The 26,613-nt window shown below is 47.5% G+C and overlaps 1 protein-coding gene and 1 long non-coding RNA gene across 9 annotated transcripts in view; one reads left to right on the top strand and one right to left on the bottom strand.

Moving 5' to 3' along the window:
* The window catches only part of LOC119045540 (uncharacterized), an 87,128-nt gene extending 62,006 nt beyond the window's left edge, over window positions 1-25,122 (top strand). Inside the window, exons 2-9 of one of the 8 annotated variants that reach the window (XR_008390922.1) lie at window positions 9,101-9,629; window positions 10,404-10,474; window positions 12,735-12,843; window positions 13,263-13,330; window positions 13,744-14,631; window positions 15,538-15,700; window positions 15,877-15,984; window positions 24,418-25,122. This is a non-coding gene — a long non-coding RNA (uncharacterized LOC119045540). Of the gene's footprint in view, window positions 1-9,100; window positions 9,630-10,403; window positions 10,475-12,734; window positions 12,844-13,262; window positions 13,331-13,743; window positions 14,632-15,537; window positions 15,701-15,876; window positions 21,344-24,417 lie in introns of those variants that run through there. The other 7 variants (XR_008390918.1, XR_008390920.1, XR_008390921.1 and 4 more) reach the window with 7 other exon arrangements.
* The window catches only part of PPM1H (protein phosphatase, Mg2+/Mn2+ dependent 1H), a 246,962-nt gene that overhangs the window by 16,377 nt on the left and 203,972 nt on the right, over window positions 1-26,613 (bottom strand). The window contains exons 7-9 of the mRNA XM_053661658.1: window positions 25,623-25,686; window positions 21,342-21,449; window positions 5,665-5,816 (exon numbers count right to left, since the gene is read on the bottom strand). Of these exons, the coding sequence (XP_053517633.1) occupies window positions 5,665-5,816; window positions 21,342-21,449; window positions 25,623-25,686 (324 nt within the window). The remainder of the gene's footprint in view (window positions 1-5,664; window positions 5,817-21,341; window positions 21,450-25,622; window positions 25,687-26,613) is intronic.

The following is a 26,613-nucleotide window of genomic DNA, read 5'->3' on the forward strand; positions in this document are numbered from 1 at the left end:
TAGTAATATTAATAATTGATTCACTTCTGACAAAATATCAAGCCTCTTCTTTGAGTGTTACATACTTGCCTCCATTTTGAATATTCTTTTCAGGAGACTCACCCTCAAACCTCTAGCCTAACAGAGGGGACGTGTTGCCTCAGAAAACAAACCCCTTCCAGGTCTTTCTCTAAGCACCCTCTATAAATTGCACAAGATCTTTGGGCCACAAAAGAAAATTGTACTGAAATTACAGAGAACAGCAGCCTAACCTCTGTGACTTCGGCAACCCCACTTTAGAATGTTAGCTTGGTATATTTCCTAAGAATAGTTCATTTCATGACCCCTCATTCACAGAACTGCCAGCTCCACCACACTTTAGGGCAAACTCCAATAAAAAGGAAAGAAAGAAAGAAAAAAACGCCATACTCACATTTTGGCTTGTCCACAAAGCCTCTTTTTAAAATTTCCTAGTTCCTTTGTTAAGACAGTTTAAAATAGCAAAAGGACTTAATATACTGGGGTCAAGAAGATCATATGGCTAATTTTCACCCATCTCTGCCCAAGAGGATGGCGTGAGGGTCAGAACTTCACAAACCTATCTTCATGCTAACCATCTCCTCTCTCGCCACTCACTCTGGAGTGTGAGATGCTATTTTAAATTTCTTATAAAAAGCAAAGCAAAAAAAAAACCCTACATATAATACAAACAAAGCCAAATAATCAAAGAGCAAAAGCCAAAAGTCCTGAATGTCACAGGGCTAAGGCACTGCCTTTTCTGTCCTGCTAAATTTCTAGACAAAACTGGGTGAACCTGACAAAACTCTAAGTCACACAGGCCCATTCAAAACCTCAAATGAAGAAACATTTGGTTGTTCTTCTCGCTCGCTTTGTCGTCTCTCCTCTCTCAGGCTCCCCCTCCTGGGGAGAACCTCTCTCCTTTCTCACTTTCTGTCACACACCGGGCTGACCTCCTGCGGCTGCCTCCTCGGGCTTGGACCCAGGAGCTCTCCAGCCCCTAGCTCCCAAGACTAAACAGGCAACCTGTGGTCTTGGACTGGATTTGGGGAGAAATGGGTCCTTCTGGCTGAGGAAGGGCCCATACAGCCTCTGGAACTATAGTGGGTCTTTCTTCATCACAGAAATTATGATTTAGACTCAGATTGATGAGGATGACTGACTTCCACTCATGTGTCTGTTTTGCATAACGAGATAGAACAGCTCCCTGTCAGCAGGGCACCGTCAGGCAACCTCCTGCCGTCAGGGCTTTAGCCACGGATGGAGTCTGGTGCCCTCCTTTCAAGTCACACACAGATATGTGCAAATACCTCACACATGGAAGAGGACATTTTATATAATTCCTAAGTTGTGCTTTTATAACAAATTAAGTTTCTCTGATTTTCCAACATGGTTTAAATCACTAAGGAGCACAGAGGAGAGAAGAAACTCACATCTCATGTTTTTGCCATCAGATTTTACAGAATGTTTTCTGATTAGGGATATAGGATTGCATAAATTCTGTATCACAGACATCCTTTCCTACAAGTAATGTTCATCTTGTTAACCTTGTGAGTTCATAAGGTCCACCACGATCTGGCCTGCTCACCTCGTACCCCTCAGCCAGCGACACTACTGCGCACTGAGTCAGCCACACCGACTGCTGAGCTCTCTGAATGTGCCATGTTCCCCCTCTGCAGTTCCACACGCCCTGACATTTCCTGGCTTATCTGTATTTATCCACTAGCACTGTAACTTCCTTATGCTTCTGCAACCCCCTCTGGACTTTAAACTCCAGGAGGGCAGGGACCGGGTCTGTTTTTCTTCAGATCCTTCCCCAGGGTCTAAGAGGCCTTGGCTCATAAAATAGGTCCTAACTCCTAAATGAATGAACCTGGATGACAGTCTTTTGGCAAAGAAGAGTAGCTTCACCCCAAAGTTCTGACTGTCTTGAGATCTCAAAAAGCAACCAGAGTTTTTCTGCCCTTCTGCCTCGTATTCTGTGTGTTACCAATAAAACTGTGCTCCTTTTGTAGCTTTTCCTTTCAACTCTTTCGTTTGTCTGATACAAGACTCCTTCTCTGGCTTTGCTTCACAGTCTTCCCTGAAAGGCACACTGAAGACTGTTTTGTCTCGGCCCTGTCTGTTCCATGGAGGTCACTGTAAGCCCGGCTGCAATGGTGACATTTCTCACGAACCCAGCAGCCTGCTCTGGCCTGGCATGCACCTGCCCAGTGACATCACTGCCCATAGGTCACCACTCCCTGGAGGGCAGATTTGTTGCCATGGAGAGGGACAGGCTGGTGAGCAAGACCAGGCCGGCTTGGAGAGATTAAAAAAAAAAAGTGTGGGGTGCCTTTTCACTTGTACCTGTCAGCTCGCTTTGCAAAGCTTTATAAAAATAATCACAGTAGAGAAAATCAACATAAGAATGTTGCTAACAAGCAGGATATAAAACACAGATTAAAACTAAAAACTCAACCGGAGAAAAATACATTCAAATTTAAATAAAAGAATCCTTAATTGCAGTACTGTTAATTCCTTTGCACCTGAGCAAAACTGTTATACCAGACAACTCGAGGAAGAGAGACAGTCTGGCCTCACTTTTTTCTGAAGCGATTTTTGTTATTGTTGTGAAGTATGTGACACATACAGAAATAGGAACAAACAACAAGGACAGTGGCTAGTGCATACTAATATGGCAGGCACTTCACTTGATACCCGTGTGTGAGGCTGGTACTATGGAACCCCCGTTTTACAGACGCAGAGTCTGAGGCACCAAAGGAATAAGAAACTTCCCTAAGGTCACAAGCGCAAAAGGAACGGAACCAGAATCTAAGCTCAGGCAGGCTGACTGTAGGTTCCATGCCATTAACCACTGGACGACACTGCCTCTCAGTCTGCGTGCAGACGAGTGTATGGAACACAGGCACAGTTTAAAAATATCACGAGTCACCACATACGCGTCATCTGGCTAAGAACCAGAACATCTCCAGCAGGTACCTAGAAGCTCACTGTGCGCCCCTCCTCAAGCACATATCTATCCCCTCTGCCACCTCTCCTCCCCAGGAAGCCACTATCCTGAATCTTGGGTTAATTCTCTTGGTTTTTGTTAAAGTTTTAATATTTATACCTCTAAATGACACATCGTTAGTTTTCTACTTCATGTATATAGAATCATAATATGTGTATTCTTCTGGCTTGCTTATTAAATTCAACTTGGTTTTTGAGATTCTGCCCTGTTAATGGGCACAGATTTGGTTCATGTTCTGAGCTGTAGTCTATTCTTTATTTATCTGTTGTATGTTTGGACGTGTACAATGCTTCATTTTTGTAATTAAACAATTCTGTGGACATCTTTTTACATGACTCAAATTTTAGCAGAGCCAGAACCCCCTGGATGGCTTGGTAGAACACAAACCCCTGGCTCCCACCACTGGGGTTGCATTCGGTAGATCTGGGGTGGGGTCTGAGAATCTGCATTTCCAACAAGTTCTCTGATGATGGGACCACGTGGCCCCGAAGACCCCACTTTCAGGCCCAGCACTCCTGGGCGTAGACCGAGGAGGAGGTCGGGGTGCGTGCTCAACCCCACCACGTACACTGACATCTGCAGGATCTTCCTACGAGTTCACAAAACTATCTTCAGTCCTCCACATACTTTTAATTTGCGCTGCTCAATTTAAGTTGAATGTTCTTGATCATGTATTTATTGGCCATTAATTTTCTTCTTTGTGATGACTGGTTCTTGCTAATTTTTGTATTGTTTTTTTAAATCATCTTTTTTGATCTGTCAGAGTTCACTGTATTTTATGGCTATCATTCCCTCCTCAGTTGTGTAAGTTGCAAAAATCTTCTCCCACTTCATGGCTTGCCATTTTACTCTCTTTGTCTTTTGAAGAACCAAACTTGGTTATTTTAATGTAGGCAAGGCCACATTCAGTCACTGATTTGTGCTTTCATTGCTTTATGCTTACCAATCAGTCATTGTTTGTGTTTTCTTTGTCTTGTTTCAGAAATCCTTCCCAACTCTGAGATCAGAAGGATAGTCTCCTATAATATATGCTATTTTATAAAAGTTGTATTAATTTTACTTTTTATATTGTCTTAATTTCCCTGGACAATTTTAGTGTACAGTATGAGAGAAGAAATTTTATATATATGTTTTTAAAATATTTTATTTATTCATTTTTAGAGAGGAGGGAAGGAAGGGAGAAAGGGAGGGAGAGAAACATCGATGTGTGGTTGCCTCTCAGGCACCCCCTACTGGGGACCTGGCCTGCAACCCAGACATGTGCCCTCACTCGGAATCAGACCAGCGACCCTTTGGTTCACAGGCCTGTGTTCAATTCACTGAGCTATACCAGCCAGGGTGAAATTTTATATTTTTCTACACTGTCTTAATTGTTCTGATTTTGTCTAATATCTAGAAGGGTAAACCCATACGGCAATGTCACAAACATTCTTGGCACTTTGTCCTTCCATGTACTTCTAGAATCTGCTTATGAAGTTCTGTCCATGAAAACTCCATTGGAATTTTGGTTATAACTGTACTGACTCTACAGATCAATATGGGGATAGCATCTTTCAAATGTTCTCAGGTTATCCTCCTAGTCTCTTAATCTCACTTCACATTTTTCCTTCTCTCTGTCTCTGAGCCACACTCTGGATTATTCAGACCTATTTCCCAGCTCACTAGTGTTCTCTTCAATCATCTCTGATCCCTGTAATCCAGTGACCTTTTTAGTTCCTGTTTTTATATTTTTCATCTCCAGAAGTTCCATTTCCTTATTTTAAAAGCGCAGATATTTTATAGTTTTTAATCCTTGGTCATATTTTCAATATTTTTAAAAATTTCTGAAATGTTAAAATATTTATTTATATTTTTGATGGATAAATCCAAAAATGAAGTGTTTACAGGTCTAACTCTGCTGTTTGTCATTTCTGCTGGCTTTTATTCATGGTGACTCATGTTCTTGTGTTTTAAGTGAAAACTGTTTCTCCAGAGGGGATTTCTGTTCATATCTGAGAGTCACCTAGGGTTGTCTAGGACAGTTATACTGCCATTACGCTGTAAGAAAATATCTACTTTAATTTTCTCCTTTCTCAATATTTCTCAAAAGAAACAGTTCCTCAGTAGATAAAAATACATACTGGGAGCATTTGCTATCAGTCTTGTCAGAAGGAGCACAAATTATTCCCCTTTTGGAGGATATGAACTAAGATATTAAAATATCTTATAAATCAAATTCTTTACCGCTTGGACCGTTCAACTTCAGGAGGATTTTTTTAAAAAAGATTTTATACATTTATTTTTAGAGGGGAAGGGAAGGAGAGAGGGAGAGAAATACCAATGTATGGTTGCCTCTCATGTGTCCCCTGCTGGGAACTGGCCTGCAACCCAGGCATGCGCCCTGACCAGGAATCAAACTGCAATCATCTGGTTCGCAGGCCCGCGCTCAATCCACTGAGCTACACCAGCCAGGGCAGCTTCAGGAGGATTTTTATTTGGCTGTGATGTACTTCTACAGCTAGTCAATGTAGTCCATCCTATAGTCTGGTCACTAAGCCCTCCCTGTTAGCTCTGCTATGCATCATGAATGTTGACAACGCATGATTATTACTAATTTCAGTCACATTATGAAACACCGTCAAGAAGCAACCCTGTAATCACAGAAATGCACAAACCTGTGAGGGTCATCTGGGTCACAGTTAGGAAGAAATTGAGTGATTGCTTCTGCCACTTCTTCGTTTGATAAAACATCCCACAGTCCATCAGTTGCCAGGATCAGCACGTCATCTGCTCCATGCTCGTATCTGGAGAGATCGTAGACTCTTACCTGCAACGAACGGGAATACTCCTGCTTAAGAAGTGGGCACATTATCCCCCCTAGGAGACTGACTTCGGATTTCCCTCCCCTTGTCCCACCCTGCCCCATGGTTTGCAGGCATGCACTGTGAGGTACTTGATTGTGCAGCAAGCTTTGTGGCCAGGGTGGCCTCCTTTGGAGACTGGCAGTACAGACAGATGGGGCCCGACAGTTGGCCCCAATAGTTTGACTATGAAGAACTGTAATGCCTGAGATGCAGCTGGAACATTGACCAACACCAGATGCTGTGCTGGCCAGAAGAGTGCCCAGAGGCTTGCTTGCTTGCTTCCGTCTGTCCTTTGCACATCCATTCCACAGACATTAATTAAGGGCCAGCTCTGGGCCAGGTGCTCTAAGCATAAAGATGAGTAGCATCTTTCTCTTCAAAGCTCTCAGTCTGTGGGGGAGATAAGGCCACTCTAGGATCCTTAGTGGTTGCTTTGTATGTTTTGGTCTATGATGAAGGAGGCGCAGATCATTTAATGCTCAGTGGTCTCCATGATGTCTACATAGACTATCCCTGGGGCAAGCTATAGAGAAGGTAGCAAGTGTCACTCCTGGGCTCCCCACGTCAAGTCCTGGCTCACTGTGTGTGCAATACTTTTAGGAGAGACTGCTAGCTCCCTACTGGGGTATGCCTAAAATGAGTTTCTGTGATAATATGAGCTCCACACGATAGAAATGTTAAGTAAAGGGAAGTGGGTGGATGTGGGTGTTAGGTGGCCCAACCTTACACTTGTAGCTAAAGAGCAGATTCTATCTGCCTTCCAGCTCCCCTGAAAAGAGAGGTTTCTGGAGATGAATATAACACCCATTTAATTTCAGGACCTGCCCTGTGTGTAGGATGCTAAAATTTCTTCAAGTACTTTCTGCTGGCCCCCAAAATACAGAGATTTGAGTTGTTCAAGCTGAAGCTTCCCTGCCCACTACTCAACTGTAAATCTGGTGAACAGAATGGGTGTGGGCTGATAAATAGAAGTATGTTAGAAAACATTCCTTTGCAATTCCGTCAAAAAATTGAATCCTCCCTCAATTCCACTATTCACATTTTCACACACAGTTCTCTACTGCAGTTTCATTAGGCAACATGAAAATCCCTTTCAGGACTACTACCCAAGTAATTTTTATGTAAATAATAAAAAGCTGGTCTCAACTGGATCCCCCAGGCACTCCCTAATTAACATCCTTTTAGGTTTGTTACTGCTCCCCATTGTTTTCCTGCCCTTTAGCCAATTTCCAAAGCATGCCAACTTTCCACTTACAACTACGTCTTATACATGAACCTGTGATGCAGAACATTTTGTGGGAAGGCTTTCAGGAAAATTAGACTTCCATGCAAGACATCCTGCCTGCTCGTCCTCCCCAGTGGCAAGGGCTTCAAAGGATTCCAGCAGGCTCTGGAGTCCTGACCTCCCCTCTCCGAAGCCGTAGTTGGCCCTCCTCGGTCAAGCCACATTCATCTCCTTAAAGTTCCCTGTTCAATTCCTTAAATAGCTTCTCAATGTTCCAGGAAGCCTCACATGAAACTAATGGGCTCTGCGGCTCCCTGGGATTCAGAAATCAGGAAGTGAGTTTCTGCAGGGGAGAGGCATATTATGCCAAGTTTGTCTGAGGGGACTTGTGGGTCATGGTCAGGGCCTCCGGTGGCTCCTTCCTCATGCTACCATCTGCCAAGGAAGGGAGAGAAAGGCCACAGGAATTTTTGAGATTCTTGCAGCTTCTCAGAGCAATTTAACTCGAACAGCTGAGAGAGGACGCCCAGGTGGATCTATCTGCCCTCTGGAGCCTTCGTTCTGTGTTTACTGAGCATTTACTACGTGCCAACTACTCCAGGCACTGGAGGGAGATACAGCTGTGAACAAAGGTGACAAAGCCTCTCATCACTTCTAACCTAGTAGATGAGAGACAAATTCCAATGTCAGATGGTAGGTGCTCTGAAGAAGAATCAGGCAGGGTAAGGAGAGTGACAGCAGAGTCATTTCAGAAGGTGTGGTTTTGATGGGCCTCTTTAGGAAGCCTCTGTTTGGAGAGATCTGAACCAGTGAGCTGATTTCCTACAGTTCCCTTCTCATGCCTCCCTTCTTCTCTGAGAGTGTGTCTGGTACCCTCTGCTGCCAAAGCAACCCTGCGGAAGACCAACGAGCAGCATCTTTCTTTGCCGAGGTCCTCTGCGGTCACCATCCTTTCATGCCCATTGACATGGTATTTGCCTATTTATACCCACCTTGGTCCACCTGTCTGTCTCATCCACAAGGTCAGTCTTTCTCCAGTTTTTATGTGTTTAAGAACTGCTCTGTGCTAGTTACATTAAGATTCCAAAGGTCCACTTTTAAACATTCTGATTGTGTACCCCTGAGCCCGGGCATCAGCCCATTTAAATATGGACCAGGGACTTCCGACGTAGGTGGTGGGGGAACCACACGTGGAAAACTCACTGTGTGCCCTTCCTCAGGCACACAACCCCCTCCGCCACTCTAGACAGTAAGCTCCTAGGGCTAAGTTCCAAGTTGTCCTATTTGTTTCTGTCGCCACAGCAGAGCCAGAGCCCTGTACTTGGTGGCCATTCAAACAGTAATGGAGGGAAGCATTTTCCTTGTTGGACACTCACCCTTGTCCTGCTTACAGTGAACACCTGGGAGTCAGTTATCTCATCTCCCCGCCACCCCAAGTTCACCCTCTGGCAGCCAGAGATAACGGTTCTGCATTTTTTTCTGTGGGCCCAGCAGTATCTTCCACAGTAGGAATCATAATAGATCTGCAGGACACATTTGCTGAGACAAAGAGTAAACAGGGGACAAAGAAAGGAATGAAAAAAGACTCAACGTAGGAGATCCATTCAGAAGACCCCTTAGCTCAGAGTGACCCAAACCACTTAGCTTGTTAACTCCTGCAGTCGTGAAAATGTAACACGCTGACATTTAACAGAAGTAGCAGACTCGTTCCTTCTCCTTTCCTGTCCTCGGTGGAGCTGCTAACAAACAACCATCCGTGCTAGGGAGGGAGCAGGAGTGAGTGCGGGGCAGGGGACTCCGGAGCCTCGGTTAAGGTGCCGCGAATGAGCCGCGTGCTGACCACTCTTGCAGGGCCCTCAGCTCCAGAACACTGAGACATCCTTGATGCCATCAGCGGCCACCCATTTTACACAAGAGCCCGTGACAAGCCTCTCTTTAATACACACGTCCACTTAGTGTTCAGCTGCAGGCTGCTGTTTTAGCATTTGTTTAATACATGTTTGTATCTTTGCTCTATTACAGATGAAATTTCAGTGGCATGTTAAGAGAGCTCACACTGCTGTAAGCTGATGCTGGCTTAAAACTACTTTTAAAAAGAATCCATCAGTTCTTTCATTCGCCACATCTCGGCTGCTTCCCTAGGAAGCCCTAGCAGCTTTCACATCCTGGTCAGCTCAGCGGATTCTCCAAGCCTTCCTTCCCTTTTACATCCTCGATGAGCTGTTGCAGCGCAGGCCCCGCTTTCCTTAGGAGCAAGAGCCCTGCCTCTGCTGCCAGAAGGCCTCGCTCCAGTCTCTGCTTCTCACCAGCTCTGGGACTTGAGACAAGCTGTTGATTTTCTCATCTCTGAAATCACTGTTAAAAAAATTGAAAAAAAAATCAAGAAAGCTAACAAATACTGTACTACCTGTGTCTACCTCTCTCACAAAGCTGTTATAAGGAGCACATGAGATAATGAGCGTAATTACAAATTCTAATGCACTGCATGTCACTTCTTAAGGTACTGACCTCAGGGTGATGCACCCGAAAGTGACCCAGCTGATGAAAGGAGGTAAGAGCGGGCTCGAGGGACCTGGGGTTCAGTGCTAAAGGTCTCATTTAAAGTAACAGCGATCGGGCCTCTCAGTAGTGTTCCTGGCAGAAATGTCAAGTCGTTCCCAAGGTAAAGGCTGCCATTAGGTCACAGAAAACAGAGTGCCAAGTCTTGTCCCTTGTACCCCTGTGGCCAACCCCCAAAAGCTCAACCTTTAGAACTTTGAATGTGGCACTTGTACCAGAAGGAAATAAAACCCAAGCCTGTCTCCTCGTGGCCCAACAAAGTAGAGTATTTCAGTACTGGCATTCTGGCACAAAGATTGCATCCAGACAGTCTCTTGTGATTCTGTCTCCACTATATGATGTCATGAAGCACACCTGAATTTGGTGGCAAAAGACTTGGGTTGAGACCCACCTCTGTCCCTTAATAGTTGGGCATAACCACTGAGTTTATTTGCATTTCTGTCTATTGACCCCTGCTGGGGACGCAGAGTGAAGTCATGAGTCATCAGATAAAGTGTCAGGGAGCAGAGTTGGACATCATATGCCTTACATGGCAGAGCTGCAGGGCCCAGAGGCTGGGGTGTGAAAGAGGGCTGTGTGCTCGGTGGCCTTCTGTGGTTCGGTTCGGTTCGGCTAACGTGCTAGATTTCCGCTGGGAAGCGGGGAGGGATGAGGCACGACTTCTCAAATCTGCAGTGTCTCCTTGTGTGAAATGAAAGGTTAGGCAGGACTAGGTGGCCACAGGGGATGCTTATGGCTCTAACAATCTCCTACCCTTTCATCATAGGATGGGTTAGACCTTGATGTGATTGACCGCATGACCTCAAAGTGTCTGACTGTAAGTGAATCAAGGGACATGTAAGTATTACAAATATGTTGGCTGCTCATGCAACCCAAAAGGAGCTGGCTGTTTTGGCTGTGGCTATAATTTTATACTTTAAATACACCACAGATATGCTTGAGGGTTTCTTTTTTCTTCTGGAGTCTACAAAGTAAACACTTGACTTTGGAGGGTGGCTACCATCTAATATCTCAGGAAGTTTCTAAAGCATCTAAAATGTTAGGTCATGTGAAGAGTAGCCTACAGGGCACCCAGGGCCTGGCTGGCCGCTAGAGCGTGGGCTTCCGTTTGCTCCATAGGAGTCTGGGGCTCTGCAACTCAGGGGGGTCAAGAAGCTACAGGGAGGACTATGCACCTCACATGGTGGGTGTCCCTGCGGTCCCTTCTCCGGGCCTCTAGCGGCTTGTTCATCACAGAATCAAATGCTCCTTGAGTAATCATTGAACAAATGGGCCTGATTCTAGCTCATTAATTGTTGGAGGAGTGAGTCTGTGTCCTCTAAAATGCCCATTTACAGAGATGAGGGTCGAAAGCAATCCCAGCCTGTGAGAGAGAGACCTGGGGTTCAGTGCTAAAGGTCTCATTTAAAGTAACAGCGATCGGGCCTCTCAGTAGTGTTCCTGGCAGAAATGTCAAGTCGTTCCCAAGGTAAAGGCTGCCATTAGGTCACAGAAAACAGAGTCCCAAGTCTTGTCCCTTGTACCCCTGTGGCCAACCCCCAAAAGCTCAACCTTTAGAACTTTGAATGTGGCACTGTACGTCCCTGTTTGCCTGAGAGACCTTCGGTTTGTGCTGTTTTATTATTAATAGTGTCCCATTTGATTCTCAAAAATGTCCTGAAAGGACACATTATATGGTCACCTGATGTATTAATAATGAAATAACTGCTGCTCTTAATTGCTATTAACTGCTGCTCTAGTTGCTACTTCTGGCCAATCAGGGCGCAAGTAACTGCAGCGTGTCACTCCTTCCCAGGGCTCTTCACAGTGGTGGGTGTTCAGAGAACTCGGAGAGCAGGTTCCTGTGTCTCTTGCTTTACAAGAGGAGACACAATCATCCCTGCTCTCCTCCGGGACACTGTTGGGTGGCAAAGAACAGTTATCCTGCCTCGGCAGGATAACTGGGGCGGGAAGCAGCCCCAGCCTCGGCAGCCCTGTGTCCGGTGGACGAGGACGTGAGCAGACTCTGTGGGCCTGGCAGGGAGCTGCATGCACTGAGAATGAAGCACGCACATATCGCCGCCCACTGTAGGGTCCTGCAAGGGGAGATCCGGCATCACACCGAAGAACGGCTCTGAGACCGTGTTGTGGAAGAGAGGCCTTTGGAGCACCTGTTTCAAAATTGTCTAAAAATGTGAAAATTCCTAGGATCCTCCCCATACCAAGTGATTTAGATGTTCCAGGAAATGGATTCCAGGGGTTTGCATTTTTAAACAAAGTTCTCAAACTATTCCTAGATGCATTAATTCAAAAAGAAAATACTGCATGTTTAACGGTAAAATTCAAGTGAAATTACTTTTTAGGAGGACAGCAAAGGGAAATAATTTCCAATGAGAGGAAATGTCTGACACAGCATACAGTTTGGCTCCCTTTGTGTGGCCATGAACGGTGTGTATCAAAGTAAATTTCAAATTCGGTTTTATTCAAAAAGCTGGTTGGCAAGTCTCAAGTCACTCAATGGGAACAACCCAGGTAAATGACACACGGATGCACACAAGTGATTTTCACAGAGACTCGTGAGCTAGAGATGTAGACAGACAGGCTGAGTCACGAAGTCTCCCCTGTGGACGGTCAGAGGTAAATAAAGCAGCTTCCCCTTACTCTGCCTAAGTGACTCCCTGCCCCTAGACATTTTCAAAGCGCTGGTGGTGGGAGACGGTCACACAGCCCCAACGAGAGATGACAGATATGTGGGGTGATGCAGACGTGTGGGACTGCAGAGGACAACAAAAATGCTAATACGTCTGATAGGAACAGAAAGCAGACTGGTAGTTACTGGGGTGGGGGGGCGGGCAATAGAGAGATACTGGTTAAAGGCTACAAATTTCCAGTTAAAAAATGAGTAAGTTCTGGGGACTAAAGAATAGCATGGTGATTATAGTTCACAATACTGTATCATACACTGGAAAGTTGCTAAGAGAGATGTGATATATTCTCACCACAGGAATCAAAGGGTAATTATGTGGGGTGATGGAGGTTCAGTTAATGCTATATGTGAGTGCATCAAATCGACACAGTGTACACCTCAAACTTACACAATGTTATATATCGATTACAGCTCAAGAAAGCTGGAAGAGAAAGGGAAACTGCCAAATACAACTGCTCGGACTACCAGCATCTCCGCAGATGGGAACTCAGCGTTTTCCCTTTGCACAGGAGGACTCATGGTTTGTGGGGCTTGAAGTTTATTCAGTCTGGGCAGCTCAGTAAGAAAAAAAAAAAACAACACACATATACCCTGGCTGGTGTGGCTCAGTGCATTGAGCGCAGGCTGTGAACCAAAGGGTCGCCGGTTCAATTCCCAGTCAGGGCACATGCCTGGGTTGTGGGCCAGGTCCCCAGTAGGGGAATGTGAGAGGCAACCTCGCATTGATATTTTTCTCCCTCTCTCTAAAATAAATAAATAAAATCTTTTTAAAAACCACAATTACGAATACAAAATTTAGATACTACTGTTAATGTTTAGTAAGACTGAGAAAAGAAATCACATCAAGTTACAGGAATCTTGGGAACTGAGGTCCCTTTTTGTTGAGAAATGCTTACAAAAGAAGTAATTCCTGACTGTAACCTTGCTTTTTCTCTCTAGAACAGTCTACCACCCCCAGCAACAACCAGAACTCAGTAATGGCTGGTATGAGTTAAGGGCCCTGATACGTAAGTTCAGTTAGTTTCTTTGTAAATCTGCCTCTACGTTTCAAGCTGTATTTCCTTTCTTAATTAACTAAACAGCTAACTCATCAACTTCTGTTGGTTTGCACTGGAAAAATAGATGATCATTTCTTTTATCCTCAAGACCTCTCAGCAGGGAGGGCACTTCTACAGGAAGGTGGTGGTAGAGTCCCCAAGAGGGCCGCCATCAAGTCCTCCCCTCAGTACACAAGCCCGCTGCTCCTCCCTTCGACAGGCGGATCCCAACTCCCCTCTCGTCAAATTGGGCCAGCCTCAGGCCTCCCTAGACCTTGGAATGTGGCAGAGATGTCCTGGCACTTCTGAGTTGGTCTTACAAAACCTTGTAGCTTCTGCCTGGGACTCCTAAATCACTTGGTTCTTGGGATACCTTCTTTCAGAATCCTGCTGCCAAGCCATGAGAAGCTGGAACCCAGGGGGAGGCCACGCACGGCTGCCTCAACCAAACTCTCAGCAGACACCGACATCACCTGCCAGCCACGTGCGTAGGCCGTTTTGGACTTGCGGCCCATCTGCACTCCAGGTGACTCTGGCCCCAGCGAACGTCCTGTGACCACGTGAGACACTCCCGGGGAGCACCACCCAGCTGAGCCCAGTCTCAGGACTCAACCCACAGGACTTTGAAAGATGATGATAAATTGTTTTGTTAAGATTCTAAGTTTTGGGGTGGTTTGGGGACCTGGCCGGCAACCCAGTCAGGCATGTGCCCTGACTGGGAATTGAACCGGCGACCCTTTGGTTCACAGCCTGCGCTCAATGCACTGAGCCACACCAGCCAGGGTATATGTGTGTTGTTTTTTTTTTTCTTACTGAGCTGCCCAGACTGAATAAACTTCAAACCCCACAAACCATGGGTCCTCCTGTGCAAAGGGAAAACGCTGAGTTTCCATCTGAGGAGATGCTGGTAGTCCGAGCAGTTGTATTTGGCAGTTTCCTTTTCTCTTCCAGCTTTCTTGAGCTGTAATCGATATATAACATTGTGTAAGTTTGAGGTGTACACCGTGTCGATTTGATGCACTCACATACAGCATATATAGCTTTTGCCAAGCCAGCAAAGGCGCAAAGGTGGTATATTGCGCTGTAACACTGCCCAGCTCCCTCTCCCTACAGGATTGGTGATACAGGACACCGGACAGGAGCCCCTTGAAGATTTCTCTTTGTCCCCTACTTGTCCATAAGCAGCACTTGCTTGCTCTGCTCCTGTCTTCCTGCAAGTGGGAAACTGGGGGCGGGGCAGGGGCAGATGACTGCCCACAGCTGTCCTCTGGGTGAGTTTAATTTGGGGCTGGAGAAGGAGAAGTCCATTTTGAAGAAGTCCATGGGTTCTCATCTAACTTTACACTAGCTATGAAGTTATTTTCATCTGACTCCTAAGTCTTTCCCCCCCATTGGTTCAGAAAATTCAGAAACAAACATGGAATTATTTTTCCTCTTCAGACTGTAATAAGCAACAGTCTTCCTTTCTCATTGCCCTTTAAACCAGTTCTGCCATCAGTTGTTACACTGTTTTCTGAAATGTCTCTCAGAGAGGCCTCCCTCAGTTCTCACAGCCCCCACGCAGCTCAGCTCCTCCCCGCCCTGGGTCCTGAGCCTCAGCTCCTCAATGGCCGCCCTGTCTGCACCTTTCGCCGGCCTGCTCCCCCGGCTCCCTGCTACAGGTGAAGACTCCCACCACCACCGTTATCTTGCCGCTCCCTGCGCTAAAGACCTTATCTACCGCTCTGGGTCCAGGCCCTCCACAATAATCAGCTTTATTATGGCTGATGGCCCTTAAGCTAATCTTCCAAGTTCTACGACCTGTAAGGCACATTTTACTTCATAGCAGACCCACTGCTGCTTCCTCTTTTTCCTGTGTTCCGCATCTTGCCTGTCTTCAGATGGCCTAGCTGTCTCTCCCTTCTCTGAATTCCCCTGGTCTCTCTGGCAGCAGGAATCATTAGCCATAAGCTAATTATTCTTTGGCTAGTGTCACCTCCCAACCAGCCAAAAACTCTAATTCCCTGAGGACATCTTCTCCAGTGTTCTGTTCGATAAACACTACTGGACCCTTCACCCCTAAGCAAAGAGCCTGGGAAATTTGGTGGTTTCAGTGGAATGTGAAGAGAAACTAGGAGCTAGTATTTATCATGCCATCTTCTGTGCTAAGTACTTTATATATGTCATTTGTTCCATAGGTTCTTGAGTGTAACAACCCCACTGCCCTCTTTTAATGGAAGAGGAAGCTGAGATTTAGGTAAACTGTCTCACAGTCACCCAGCTAGCAAGTGAAGGACAGAGCTTGAGCCCAGACTGACTACCAGTCTGAGTTCCTAACCACTGCACACACCGCCTCCTAAGGTAAGGAGGGGTCTGGGAACTTTTTTAAAAACAAGGTTTTCCTCTTCTACTACCCAAAGATAATTACTGCTATCATTTTTGAAAACTTCAAGATTTACATAAACATAGACATGTATATGTGCATTTGTACACATACCCGTTTTACCTACTTATGATCACACTCTTTGTATACACAGTCCTATTGTTTCACTTAATGGAGCGCAGCCCTGGTCCACGCCCCTGCACGCCGACAGTCTGACACTGTTTCCTGCAGATCAGCCAGACCATAGAGAGTGCCCGGCAGAGTAAGCCATGCTCCTTCCCCAGGCGGGGCTTTGGCTGGGGATAAGAAAAGCTACCAAGAATCTGAAGGCTGTAAATGTTAAGGTGACAATGTGAGATCTTAAATATCATTCTTGTTTTCCTGGGAGACAACAGGGGAGTCCCAAGCAAAAGAGTTATTCTCTCTCAACACGCAAGTCAGTCCTGGGAATGCCTAACGTGAAGCCTTCCAGAAGCCGGCGGGGAAGGAAGGTTTGAGTTTACTGACCATGTGGCAGGCCTTGTGCCAGGCAGTCCCAGAGACCTGCCGTGTGCTTCTCCCAACACCGAGTCAACACAGGCGTCTTCACCTGACCTGAGGGGCGGCGGAGGGCAGGCGGGAGTAACGCGTGCGGCCACGGGCAACGCTGGTGCTGGGCTTCAGATACTGGAGCGTGAGCTCCTCCTTCTCTTTGAGAAGGCCGTTTCTTTCGGATGAAAGGAAAAATAGTATCTTGGTGAAGAAGACCAAGAATGAGCTAAACGAGTGGACTGGAGTTACAAAATACAGCTGCCTGGAGTCCATAACACTAAGGAGAAGAAAAACAAAGCCAAGAGAAAATCGGGCTCCTTGCGGCCCAGTCCGGCAGGGGCCGGAGGAGGGACTGCTGCGTTGAGGAGGGGGTGGCTTTGCAAACGGGCCCCCGGGCAGCAAAAGACCTTTCTTCCGAGAACTCAAAAGGGGGCTGAAGGCAACAGCCCAGTCTCAGAGTGGAGGCCAGAAAGCATGAGTAACAGTAAGAGGAATCCTAGCTCTAGGGAGGACCGGTCCCGAGCCAGAGGGGGTGTGGAGCCCCGAACATCTGGAAGTTTGGGCTGCAGGCCTGAGCCAGGCTGTCTGCGTCCTGCAACACGACATGTGTGCTGGGCTGGGTGAGCTGAAGAAAAGAAGAAGTGGAGGGTCTGGACTCCCGAGCCTTCAGTTCACACACCCTTCCTTCTCCACTTGAATTCTTTCAGGATGGCATGGACAGGGTGAATGGTGATGGGGGTGGGCCCATTTCCCCTCGTGGAGGAGGGGCCTGCACCTCACGCTGCTGCACGACAAGGTGCTGGGGCTGGGGGAGAGTTAACCACCTCCCGCCTTTGACCCGCAGGCCTGTGCTTGGCTGGTGGGGCCTCGTGTGGAATTCGGGGCTCGGTCAGAAAGCCCGGCCGTGGCCCTCGGGAGATCTGAGGGAGGCTCAGCAACCTGGCGCTGCTCTTCGGGTTTGGCACACTTGAGATTTTTCCAGCGCCTGGTGTTCAGCAAAACTGAAAATAGGTTTGGCTAGAAACCTTCCTCTAATTTTTAAACCCCTGTGCGTTTTTTATGTAAATTTGATCCACATGGTTTTGATTTATTTTTATTTAACTCATCAAATCGAATTAGGGGTTACAATGATGAAGGGAACAATGCTGATTTCCAAGAAGGTTTCTGAGCCTCTTTTCTTGGAACTAAATCACCTCTCCCCCACCCCACCATTAAAGCTACCAGACTGAGCTGGGTTTGAAATTTAGAACCCAAATGTGAAATAAAGATCCATGCTTGGCAGAGAGCAAGCACAGCACTGGAATCTTCTTAGGAAGTTACAGTTAGAAAGCCAGGGTGGGGTGCAGTAGGGGAATGAAGACGGGAAGGGCGCCGGTTATTCCTTGTCAGATGGTTTAAATCAATCTACCTGGCTTCCCGGGCTCCTGGCCGAGGCCCCAGCTGTTTCCCTGGGGCCTGACTTTACTACTACCACCCAGGGCCTGCAGTGTCTGTCCCAGGACTGGGGATGAGGGTCCCCTGTACTTTTTTCTGCATTCCTCCACACCAGCCAATTCAAGCTGCTCCTCCTCTTCCCTTTAACTTCCTCCCCCCCTTCTTGGATCTGGCTAAGGCCTCTCTCTCCATCTGGAAGCATTTAAAATGTACAATTTTAATCTTGTGCAAAGGAATATTGGGATCTATGCTACATACCCATTAAGTTAAATTGTAGGTACACAATCTTATTTTGCACAATTCTGTCTGGCCTAGGTTGGCACGCGCCAACGGCCATTACTGCCTTTCCCAATCACTTCTTCTACTGCACCATCATTTCCTACAACTTAGGTCTAAGGCAGCACACTTCTCTGAAAAACTGGCCACTGAGACCCAGAGGCAAAAGCGTCTCAGATCTCTGCAGGTCCCTCAGTCACAGGCACAGGAATTTCCTTGAACGCGGCTTCTCTCCCTGACACATACTGATTGAATCATATAGACCTTGATATAAGTCCTGTCTTGCTGCTTAATAACTGTACAGTGTTGGGGCATTATTTTATTCCCCTGGGTCTCACTTTTCCATTCTGTAAAGTAGGTTTAAAAATCATACATATTTCAGAGTTGAGGATTAAACAAGATGCTGCATATATTAAAACAAAACATAGTATGCTGTCTGACCCAGACTTCTTGTTCTTATGAAAACTCTACAGTTCTCTGAGTCCATTTAACATTTTCCAGAGGTTGCCAGTTGTCCTTTTGAATCCTTCCCATTCCCCAGCGGCGTGGAAATGACCCGCCCACTCCCCTGCCAACCCGCATCACAGAAAACAGGTGACCCGAGTTGTCTGATCAACTGACTGGGCCGTCTCACCAGCCCTTGGGGTGTGTGCACACAGGCCCACGTTGTGAGCCTACGGCCTCTTTTTGGGGTCCACAGTAGCGGAATGATGGGGAGAGCTATAATTTATCTGAAGAGAGATCATCCTCCTTCAAACCAAACTGAACCTCTTCTCACTTCATACAGAAAGATATGTGTGTACACGGGTGGAGAGGTGAGAAGGAAATTTTTACTGTGCTCTAAGAAGCAAAATGATTAGTTAGTGTTTCCTGAGGCATTCTCCTCCACCAGAACCTGAGTGACCCTTCATCTGTCCCTTCTGGAAAGGGGAGAGGGGACAGCATCATTCGTGCACTCACTGGTTGCTTCCTGTCTGGGCTTTGACCAAGGATGGAACCCACAACCCTGACCTGGAACGACGCTCTAACCAGCCGAGCTACCCGGCCACTTATTGTGTCTGATAAACGCCTCTCTCCCAAGGGGGAAAACATAGAAGGCCATAGGTCTAATGCTTCTTGTTGTTCTCTGGCCAGGAGTAGTTTCAGCAGCAATAGGTGGACCCTGATGGGGGCTTTTGGGGGACCTTGGACACTTTTATATGTATAATGGTCTGCATCACGAAGAATTGCTACGAGGGCTGAAGAAGAGATATTTGCAAGCTCTTGACAAGTGATAATTATTTCTACCAAGCTAACTTCACCTGAAATCCTAGGATTTCAGGAAATTGGTGTGTCTTCCATGCCCGATGCTTACTAGAGAGCTCCCACTGAGCGACCTCCCAACCGCAGGGCTAGGTGTGCTGTGGGCGACTGCTCGCCCCGGCTCTGGCCTGCACGTGCAGTCCGAAGGGGCAATCTACGACGGCAAAGGCGCTTGCAGCCTAGTATCTGGGGTGAATCAGGCCAGTGACGTTCCTCCCGGGTCATGTGGAACCAGGAGACTGAGAAATTGGGTTGACCAGTAACAGAGACATACACAGCACAGCTGGTCACATTAGTGACAGAACACGCTCATGAAGGTGACAGATGCCCACTGCTGAAGCTGTCTGGGACGACCCTGCTCCAGAAGCACCCTTCCATACAGCCTGGCTGTTCAAGGTCTCTGCCTGTAGACACCATAGACATCTCTTCCCATACCAACAACATACACATTTCCCTTTCTCTGAGTCAGCCAGAGCGGGTTCCTGTTTCCTCCCACAGAAAGAGCCTTCACTAAAACAAACAGCACCTACCCTTGGGAAGAACATGCAGGTGGAGCTACAGCCAAACACGGGGCATTCCCAGGGCCAGGCACTGCTGTAACGACTGATTACACAGGAGGCGAACACGGCTGCACTCCGACTCCCTCCTCCCTGCTCCCTCCCACTGTAGAAACTGGGAGAGTTAAAGCTCTCTCCCTCCCAGCCTTCCCTGCAGCGAGGGGAGGTCATGGGACACGGTTCTGGCCAAAGACCTGCAAGTGAGTATCTGTTCAGACAGCCACCGCCGCCCACGGCCCTGTAAGAAGGTGCTGTGCTCAGAGCTGCTACCACGGTCGGTCGTGCAACCACAAAGCGCGAGTCGGACGAGCACGTCCCGGCCCTGGCACATCGGAGGTGCCGTCACAACACTAGCAGCCACCAACTTACAGCCTCCTTGTTGTATGAAGAAGATACACCCCTACACTGCCATCAGATTTTTCTACAACTCAGAAGTGAAATCTTATTCTAAGTTACATACTCTGAAATAGAACTTGATGTTGTTTCTTGTACTGTAAGAAAAATGAGTTTTTAACTAAATTTATGACTTGTTCACAATTAGTTTCTCCAGACATCGACTGAATGATACCAGCTCTCCAGGTAATTAAAAATCTAAGAGGGAAGAAAGTACATACACCAACAACTACACCACGAATATGCTGTAAAAATGCTGTAAGAGGCAGATATAACCTGTGTATCTGGAGTGGGGTGAAGACTTCACTGCTGGCTGGGGGAGGGGGGAATCAGGAGTCTCCAGAGAAGAAGCATTTAAGTTAAACCCTAGAGAAAAAAAAATAATTTGGATGTGTGGAAATGGGCTGGAAGGGCATTACAGGTAGAGGGAATAGCTAAGTAAATATGGAAAACTGAAGGTCATGTATGGAAAACAGTAAATTCCTCCTGACTGTAGTAGAAGAACAAAGATCAGATGAAAAAGGTAGACCGGTTTAGCTCTGGCTGGTGTGGCTCAGTGGACTGAGTGCTGGCCTGTGGACCAAAAAGATCACCAGTTTGATTCCCAGTCAGGGCATATGCCCACGTTTCAGGCCAGACCCCCAGCTGGGGGCGTGTGAGAAGCAACATGTTGATGTTTCTATCACATATAAATGTTTCTCTCCCTCTCTCTCCCTACCCCTCTCTCTACAGGAAGCAAGAAAATCTTAAAGAAAAATGTTAGACCAGGTTATAACAAGCCCTGAATGCCAAGAGTAGCAGTCTGGGCTTTATTCTCCAAGTCATGAGGTGCTGTTCACAGCTTCTAAGCAAACAGGGTCGGAGTAGTTGTTTAGGAAAATGTACTTGATAGCAATTAGGTGGACTGGGGAGGTGGGCAGATGCCAGTGGGGCTAATCAGCCACCAGGACAAAGGCAGTGAGGGCGTGAAACAGAACTAAGTGCGGACGGAGTGGGGGAAAGAAGCATCCGTGGGAGACACTATGCAAGTCCACGCAGCACAAGTCCACTATTGTCTGGGCACTTGGGTGTGAGTCACGGGAGGCATTTTGTTGTACGAAATAGAAACAAAAACCTCATGTGGTACCTCTGGAGCTGCAGACAGGAATGGCTTTATGTAGATGTTGGAGTCGTGCACCTTCAGGTCGTGGTCCCCCAGGCCCCTGGTCACTCCGATTGTCGCCATTACCCGGGCCTAGGAGTGAAAGCAGAGGGTCATGAGAAACACTCACACCCACGGACAAAGGGCTCCCGTCCTGACACAGCCATGTGGGCAGAGAGAGAAGCAATGATCTTCCGATTCCTCTTGCCTCTCTCCCTGTGCGCCTTGCTACTAATGTGTGTAGGTCGCTGTTTCCAAGGAAGGACTCACCAAGATCACTTATGTCCTTACGGAGTGGCTTTTCCACCAATTATCTTAAGTTCGGTGGGTTGCTGTCATCTCTTTTCAGCTTTCTTTTGTAGGACTGGAGGGAATGGTGCCCAATAAACTGTATCTAATACATGTGTCATGCCTACAGCACTAAAATTAGTTCAGACCCCATCTGACAGTGTCTGTCTGTTACAGACCCACTCTACAAGCATTTGTGGAACACCAGCTATGTCTCTGGGTCTGTAACAGGCTCTAATAAAACATGTAAAGCAGTCGGCAGCAGCCCCTGACCTCCCGAAGCTCACGTGTTACACTTCATGGCTGGAGAAAACCAACCATTAGCGGCTCTGTAACCCACCCTGTCTCCACAGAGTCCCTCTGGGTGGAAAGGAACAACAGGTCACTTCACTGTAACCACAGTCTCGCTTTAAGGAAGCAAGACTACTACTCTAATGCCTACACGGTCAGCCTTACTACCTCCCGGGATGCCACGGGTTTGATTTACCCAAACATTTAGTGAGCACCTGCTAAGTGCAGACACCATGCTGTAGGGCACAGATGTCTATGGACTTGGCCCTACTATGAAGGAACTTGGTGACGGAGGTGAGGGGCATGTGTGTAAGGATATACAGAACATGGCCCAGTGTTGAAAGACATACAAGCAATGGGCAAGGTGAGTTTAGAGGTAAAAATTCTGCTGAGGAGGTTCCCTGGAGGTGGCACCGAACTCCTGCACAGAAGGATGCACAGCATCAAGCCAGGCAAACACAGGAGGATGGAGTGAAGGTCGTTCTGGGTGGCGTGCAGCCCAATGGCTTAACACCTGGGTCACCAATCACACATCCGCTGCGGTGTCGTGGTTCAGAAGCCCAAGCTTGAAGCCCCGCTCTATGACTTGGGTAATAACAACTCACAAAGCCCTGACCATTGTGGCTGAGATGGCTGGGTGCCATCCTGCAAGTGGAAAGGTCCCTAGTTCAATTCCTGGTCAGGGTACATGCCTGGGTTGCAGGTTCGGGCCCCAGTCAGGCCATGGACAAGAGGCAACTGATCAGTGTTTCTCTCCTTCCTTTCCTCTTTTTTTAAGATAAATAAATAAAATCTTAAAAAAAGAATAACACACGCTAAGGGCATTATAATCTAACATATTACCATCATATTCCTCTTGGTTTCCCCCAAAAATCTGTGAAGTTTGGAGCTGGTTTCAGATTAGAAGGTGGGTAAGTTTACATTAAAAGTGGAAATGAAACCATGAAATGCCTTTTAAAAAATATATTTTGTTTATTTATTTTTAAAGAGAGGGTAAGGGAAGGAGAGAGAGAGGGATAAAAACATCAGTGTGTGGTTGCCTCTCAGGTGTCCCCTACTGGGGATCTGGCCTGCAACCCAGGCATGTGCCGGAATCAAACCGGCAACCCTTTGCTTCACAGGCCCGTGCCCAATCCACTGAGCCACACCAGCCAGGGGCCCATGAAACACTTTTTTAAAGGCAAGACTTGAAGGGGCAAAATGCAGACACTGATGTGAAGCCCAGAGACCCCTGCAGACCCTCTGCTCTGCTGGGAAGCTGGACCAGCTCCCCTCCTCAAAATGCGGGGCCTCAGAGTCCCTGCCCTCCCCCTGCAGTGGCACCTTCTCTGTGGGCGTATTGGTGCAAAGAAATCTGATGCTTCTGCTGGTGACCGAATGTGTTTACCAAGTACATAGGTGTCACCCACCCAAGTCCTTAGAAGCACTGGCAGAAATAAATGGAGAGTAACGGCTGCCCAAGCAGAAGTACCCCGAAACTGCTGGGGAGGTGTACACAGAACAGAGAAAACCCCTGTAAAGGATCCAGATGGAACTGATGTGCTGCAGCGGTGGAGCCGTTCCACGATGCCGTGGAGTCCTCACACGGGGCGGCGCGCTTCTGTGGTGCGGGGCAAGCCTAGAGCCGCCAGAGAGAGCCGCGGTGGCTCAGAAACAGATCAGCAGCCCCAGAGACAGAACTTGCCGGCTCCGTTCACACAGCTGTCCAGCCTGAATTCATGAAACGCCTGAGGAGTGTGACATCGGGGACACTGAACTTTCTGCCTAACTGGGAAAACCTTGCTCCTTTAATCTGATCACTGATAACCTTCAAAGAACACATATGTCCAGTTTCCTGTTATATGAAGGAGAGTATACTGAGCATCGCTGAAGAGCTTACTTAATACCCATGCGTTTATTGAAGGACTGTCAGGTAGCAGGCTAGACCAGTACTAGGGACACACACAACAGGGTGTGGCCCTGAGCTCACTGGGTAAAGCAGGGTAACACGGAGAACCTTGGCCGCAGAGCGCTGTAGGAGCACGTGGAGGTCCCTGGGCTGGGTGACCCGCGGGAGTGGCACGCCCTGCACTGAAAGGCTCAGATCACTCTGTCAGGAACAGAGCCCTTCCCTGTCATGATCCTCAGCCATGACAGTGAGGAGGGAGCTGTCCCACCTCCAGGAAAGGTGATCCCTGCATGGATCAGATATTCACGTTTCATTTCCCTCCAGAAAATGCCTCCTTCCAATGAAATCACTGCAGGGCCACACCGAGCCCCCAAACCTACCTGTTCTCTCCCTCAGACACACAGACACACACCAATACACGCTCAAGTTCTGCTCAGAAAGGCATCTTTCAGTTTTCTTATGAGTCACTTCCTCCTGCTAAAAACTATCAAATGCTAAAAAAAATTTCAGTTGAACACTCTTCTTAATTTGACCACATTTTTCACCGCTAATTGGAACTCTCAGCACCTAGCTGAAATGTATCTGTGTCTGCAGGAAGAATGCAGTGATTCAGAAGGCGTCTGTTCTAGGGGACACAGCTTCAAAGCTTCCTCATCTCAGCTCCAGGGCTGCGCCCGCCCCCGGTCTCTGCTCACAGCCCACTTGAAGACTGACAGCTTCCCTCCACAGCAACGCTGTGCCTGCTGCTCAGTGTGATGCTGGCGGGGGCCCTGGGAGCTGGTGATGAATGATCAGTGCCGTGCGCCTGGGCTTGGGTTCAGGTGACCCCTATGGCTTAGTCACATTGAGGCTCTGGATCCCCTTTGCAGGGCAAGTGGAGAAGCAGACTCACAGGGCATGAACTTCCACGATGGAGTGTGAGAGCCGGAGAAGGAGGCAGAGGACCGTGGCCCCACACCTGGGACCGTCCCTTGCTGGCTGGGTGGCTTTGCCTAAGCAGTTTTAACCTCGTCTACCAAATGGACAGCATAAAGCCAGCTCTGCCTGCTTTGTGGCTTGTTATCAGGTATACACTGAGATACATGTGGCCCTGGATGGTGTGGCTCAGTGGATTGAGTGCCAGTCTGTGAACCAAAGCACTGCCGGTTCGATTCCCAGTCAAGGCACTTGCTTGGGTTGCAGGCCAGGTCTCCAGTAGGGGGTGCATGGGAGGCAGTCGCACACTAATGTTTCTCTCCCTCTCTTTCTCCCTCCTTTCCTCTCCCTGAAAATAAATCAAATCTTAAAAAAAAAAAAAAAAAAAAAAGAGAGAGATGTATGTGAATGTGGTCATGTTTACACACTATAAAATGTTATGCACCTGGCTGGCATAGCTCAGTGGATTGAGCTTGGGGCTGCAAACCAGAGGATTGTGGTTTGATTCCCAGTCAGGGCACATGCCTGGGTCGCAGGCCAGTTCCCAGCAGGAGACTCACGAGAGGCAACCATACATTGATGTTTCCCTCCTTCCCTTCCCCTCTAAAGATAAATAAATTAAATCTTTTAAAAAACGTTATGCAAATGGGTTAAAAAGAGAAATGTTATTTTCATAAAACTGACTTTCGTCCCTTGAGCTTGCGTACCCCTCCCCATCCTGCCACTCCTTGGACCCTAAAGACAGGAGGCCCGAGGGATGATGGAGGGATATTCTTTCAAGCTGTCAAACCTACAAAGCCAGGAGCTGCTGCGTGGAAGCACAGACTGCCACGGGCTAAGCAGAGCCGGCCTCGCTGTCAGTCTGGGGAAGCGAACACGCCTACCTTCTTGCCTTCTCCGTATATAAGGGGAAACTTCAAGTCATCATCCTCAATGGTTTTGTATGCCCTGTAGGAGGATAAACAACATTTTTAAAAAGGTTTGCACTCAATTAGTGACCCTGCCCTGATCTCTTTTCCCTGAGACTCCACCCACTCATCACACTGCCAACCTCCTCCTTTCGAGTTAGCTAGCCTTCCTACAGAATTGTGTGTGTACATATTTTAACAAACCAGAAAAGAACAAGGCTTCCTATGCTTGCATGTAAGTCAGTATATTCAAAATGAGCAAGATGGGGAGATGGGTTTCTGTCCTGAGCATTTAGTGCCGCAGCGGCAGGGACAGGGTGCTTGTCGTTAATCCGAAACTGTGAGAAACAGCAGGGCTCGGATGCATGGAGTGTGGAAATGCTGCAAGAGCCAGTTCTCACCTTCAGGGGTTGTTGACACCAAAGCAGCCTTGTACTGGCCTGGCAGGAAAAGGAATATTTAGAGCCTGCCTGACCTCAGTACGATATTCAGGGTTGGCAGAAAATTCCCTGTTTCACAATAGCTATTAAATGGCCATTTGACACACAGAAAGCAAATTCAGTTCATGCTTCGGTGGTTTATTCCTGACATGGTTGTCCAGTGGCCACCACACACACACACCGGAGGCCGGCCCGGCCATGGCAAGGCGGCCGACGAAGCCGTGCCCTTCCATTGTGCTGGTAAAGAGTTTAAACACCAAGCAAGCAGCCCTGGCTGGGTGGCCCAGCTGGTTGGAGTGCTGTCCCATACACCGAAAGGTTGTGACTTCAGTCCCCATTTGGGGTGTGTATGGGAAGCCGCCCGTTGATATTTGTCCCTCACATCCATGTTTCTCTCCTCCACCTTTCCTTTCTCTGGGAGGAGCAGGGGTAGAATTAATAAACATATCCTTGGGTGAGGATTTAAAAATTTTTTTTAAAGCAAGCAAACAAACATAGTACCCAATTACTAACTACACCCTGGGCAA

The sequence above is a fragment of the Artibeus jamaicensis genome, unplaced genomic scaffold (genome assembly GCF_021234435.1).
Source record: "Artibeus jamaicensis isolate MK-2021 breed Jamaican fruit bat unplaced genomic scaffold, CSHL_Jam_final contig_233, whole genome shotgun sequence".
NCBI lineage: Eukaryota > Metazoa > Chordata > Mammalia > Chiroptera > Phyllostomidae > Artibeus > Artibeus jamaicensis.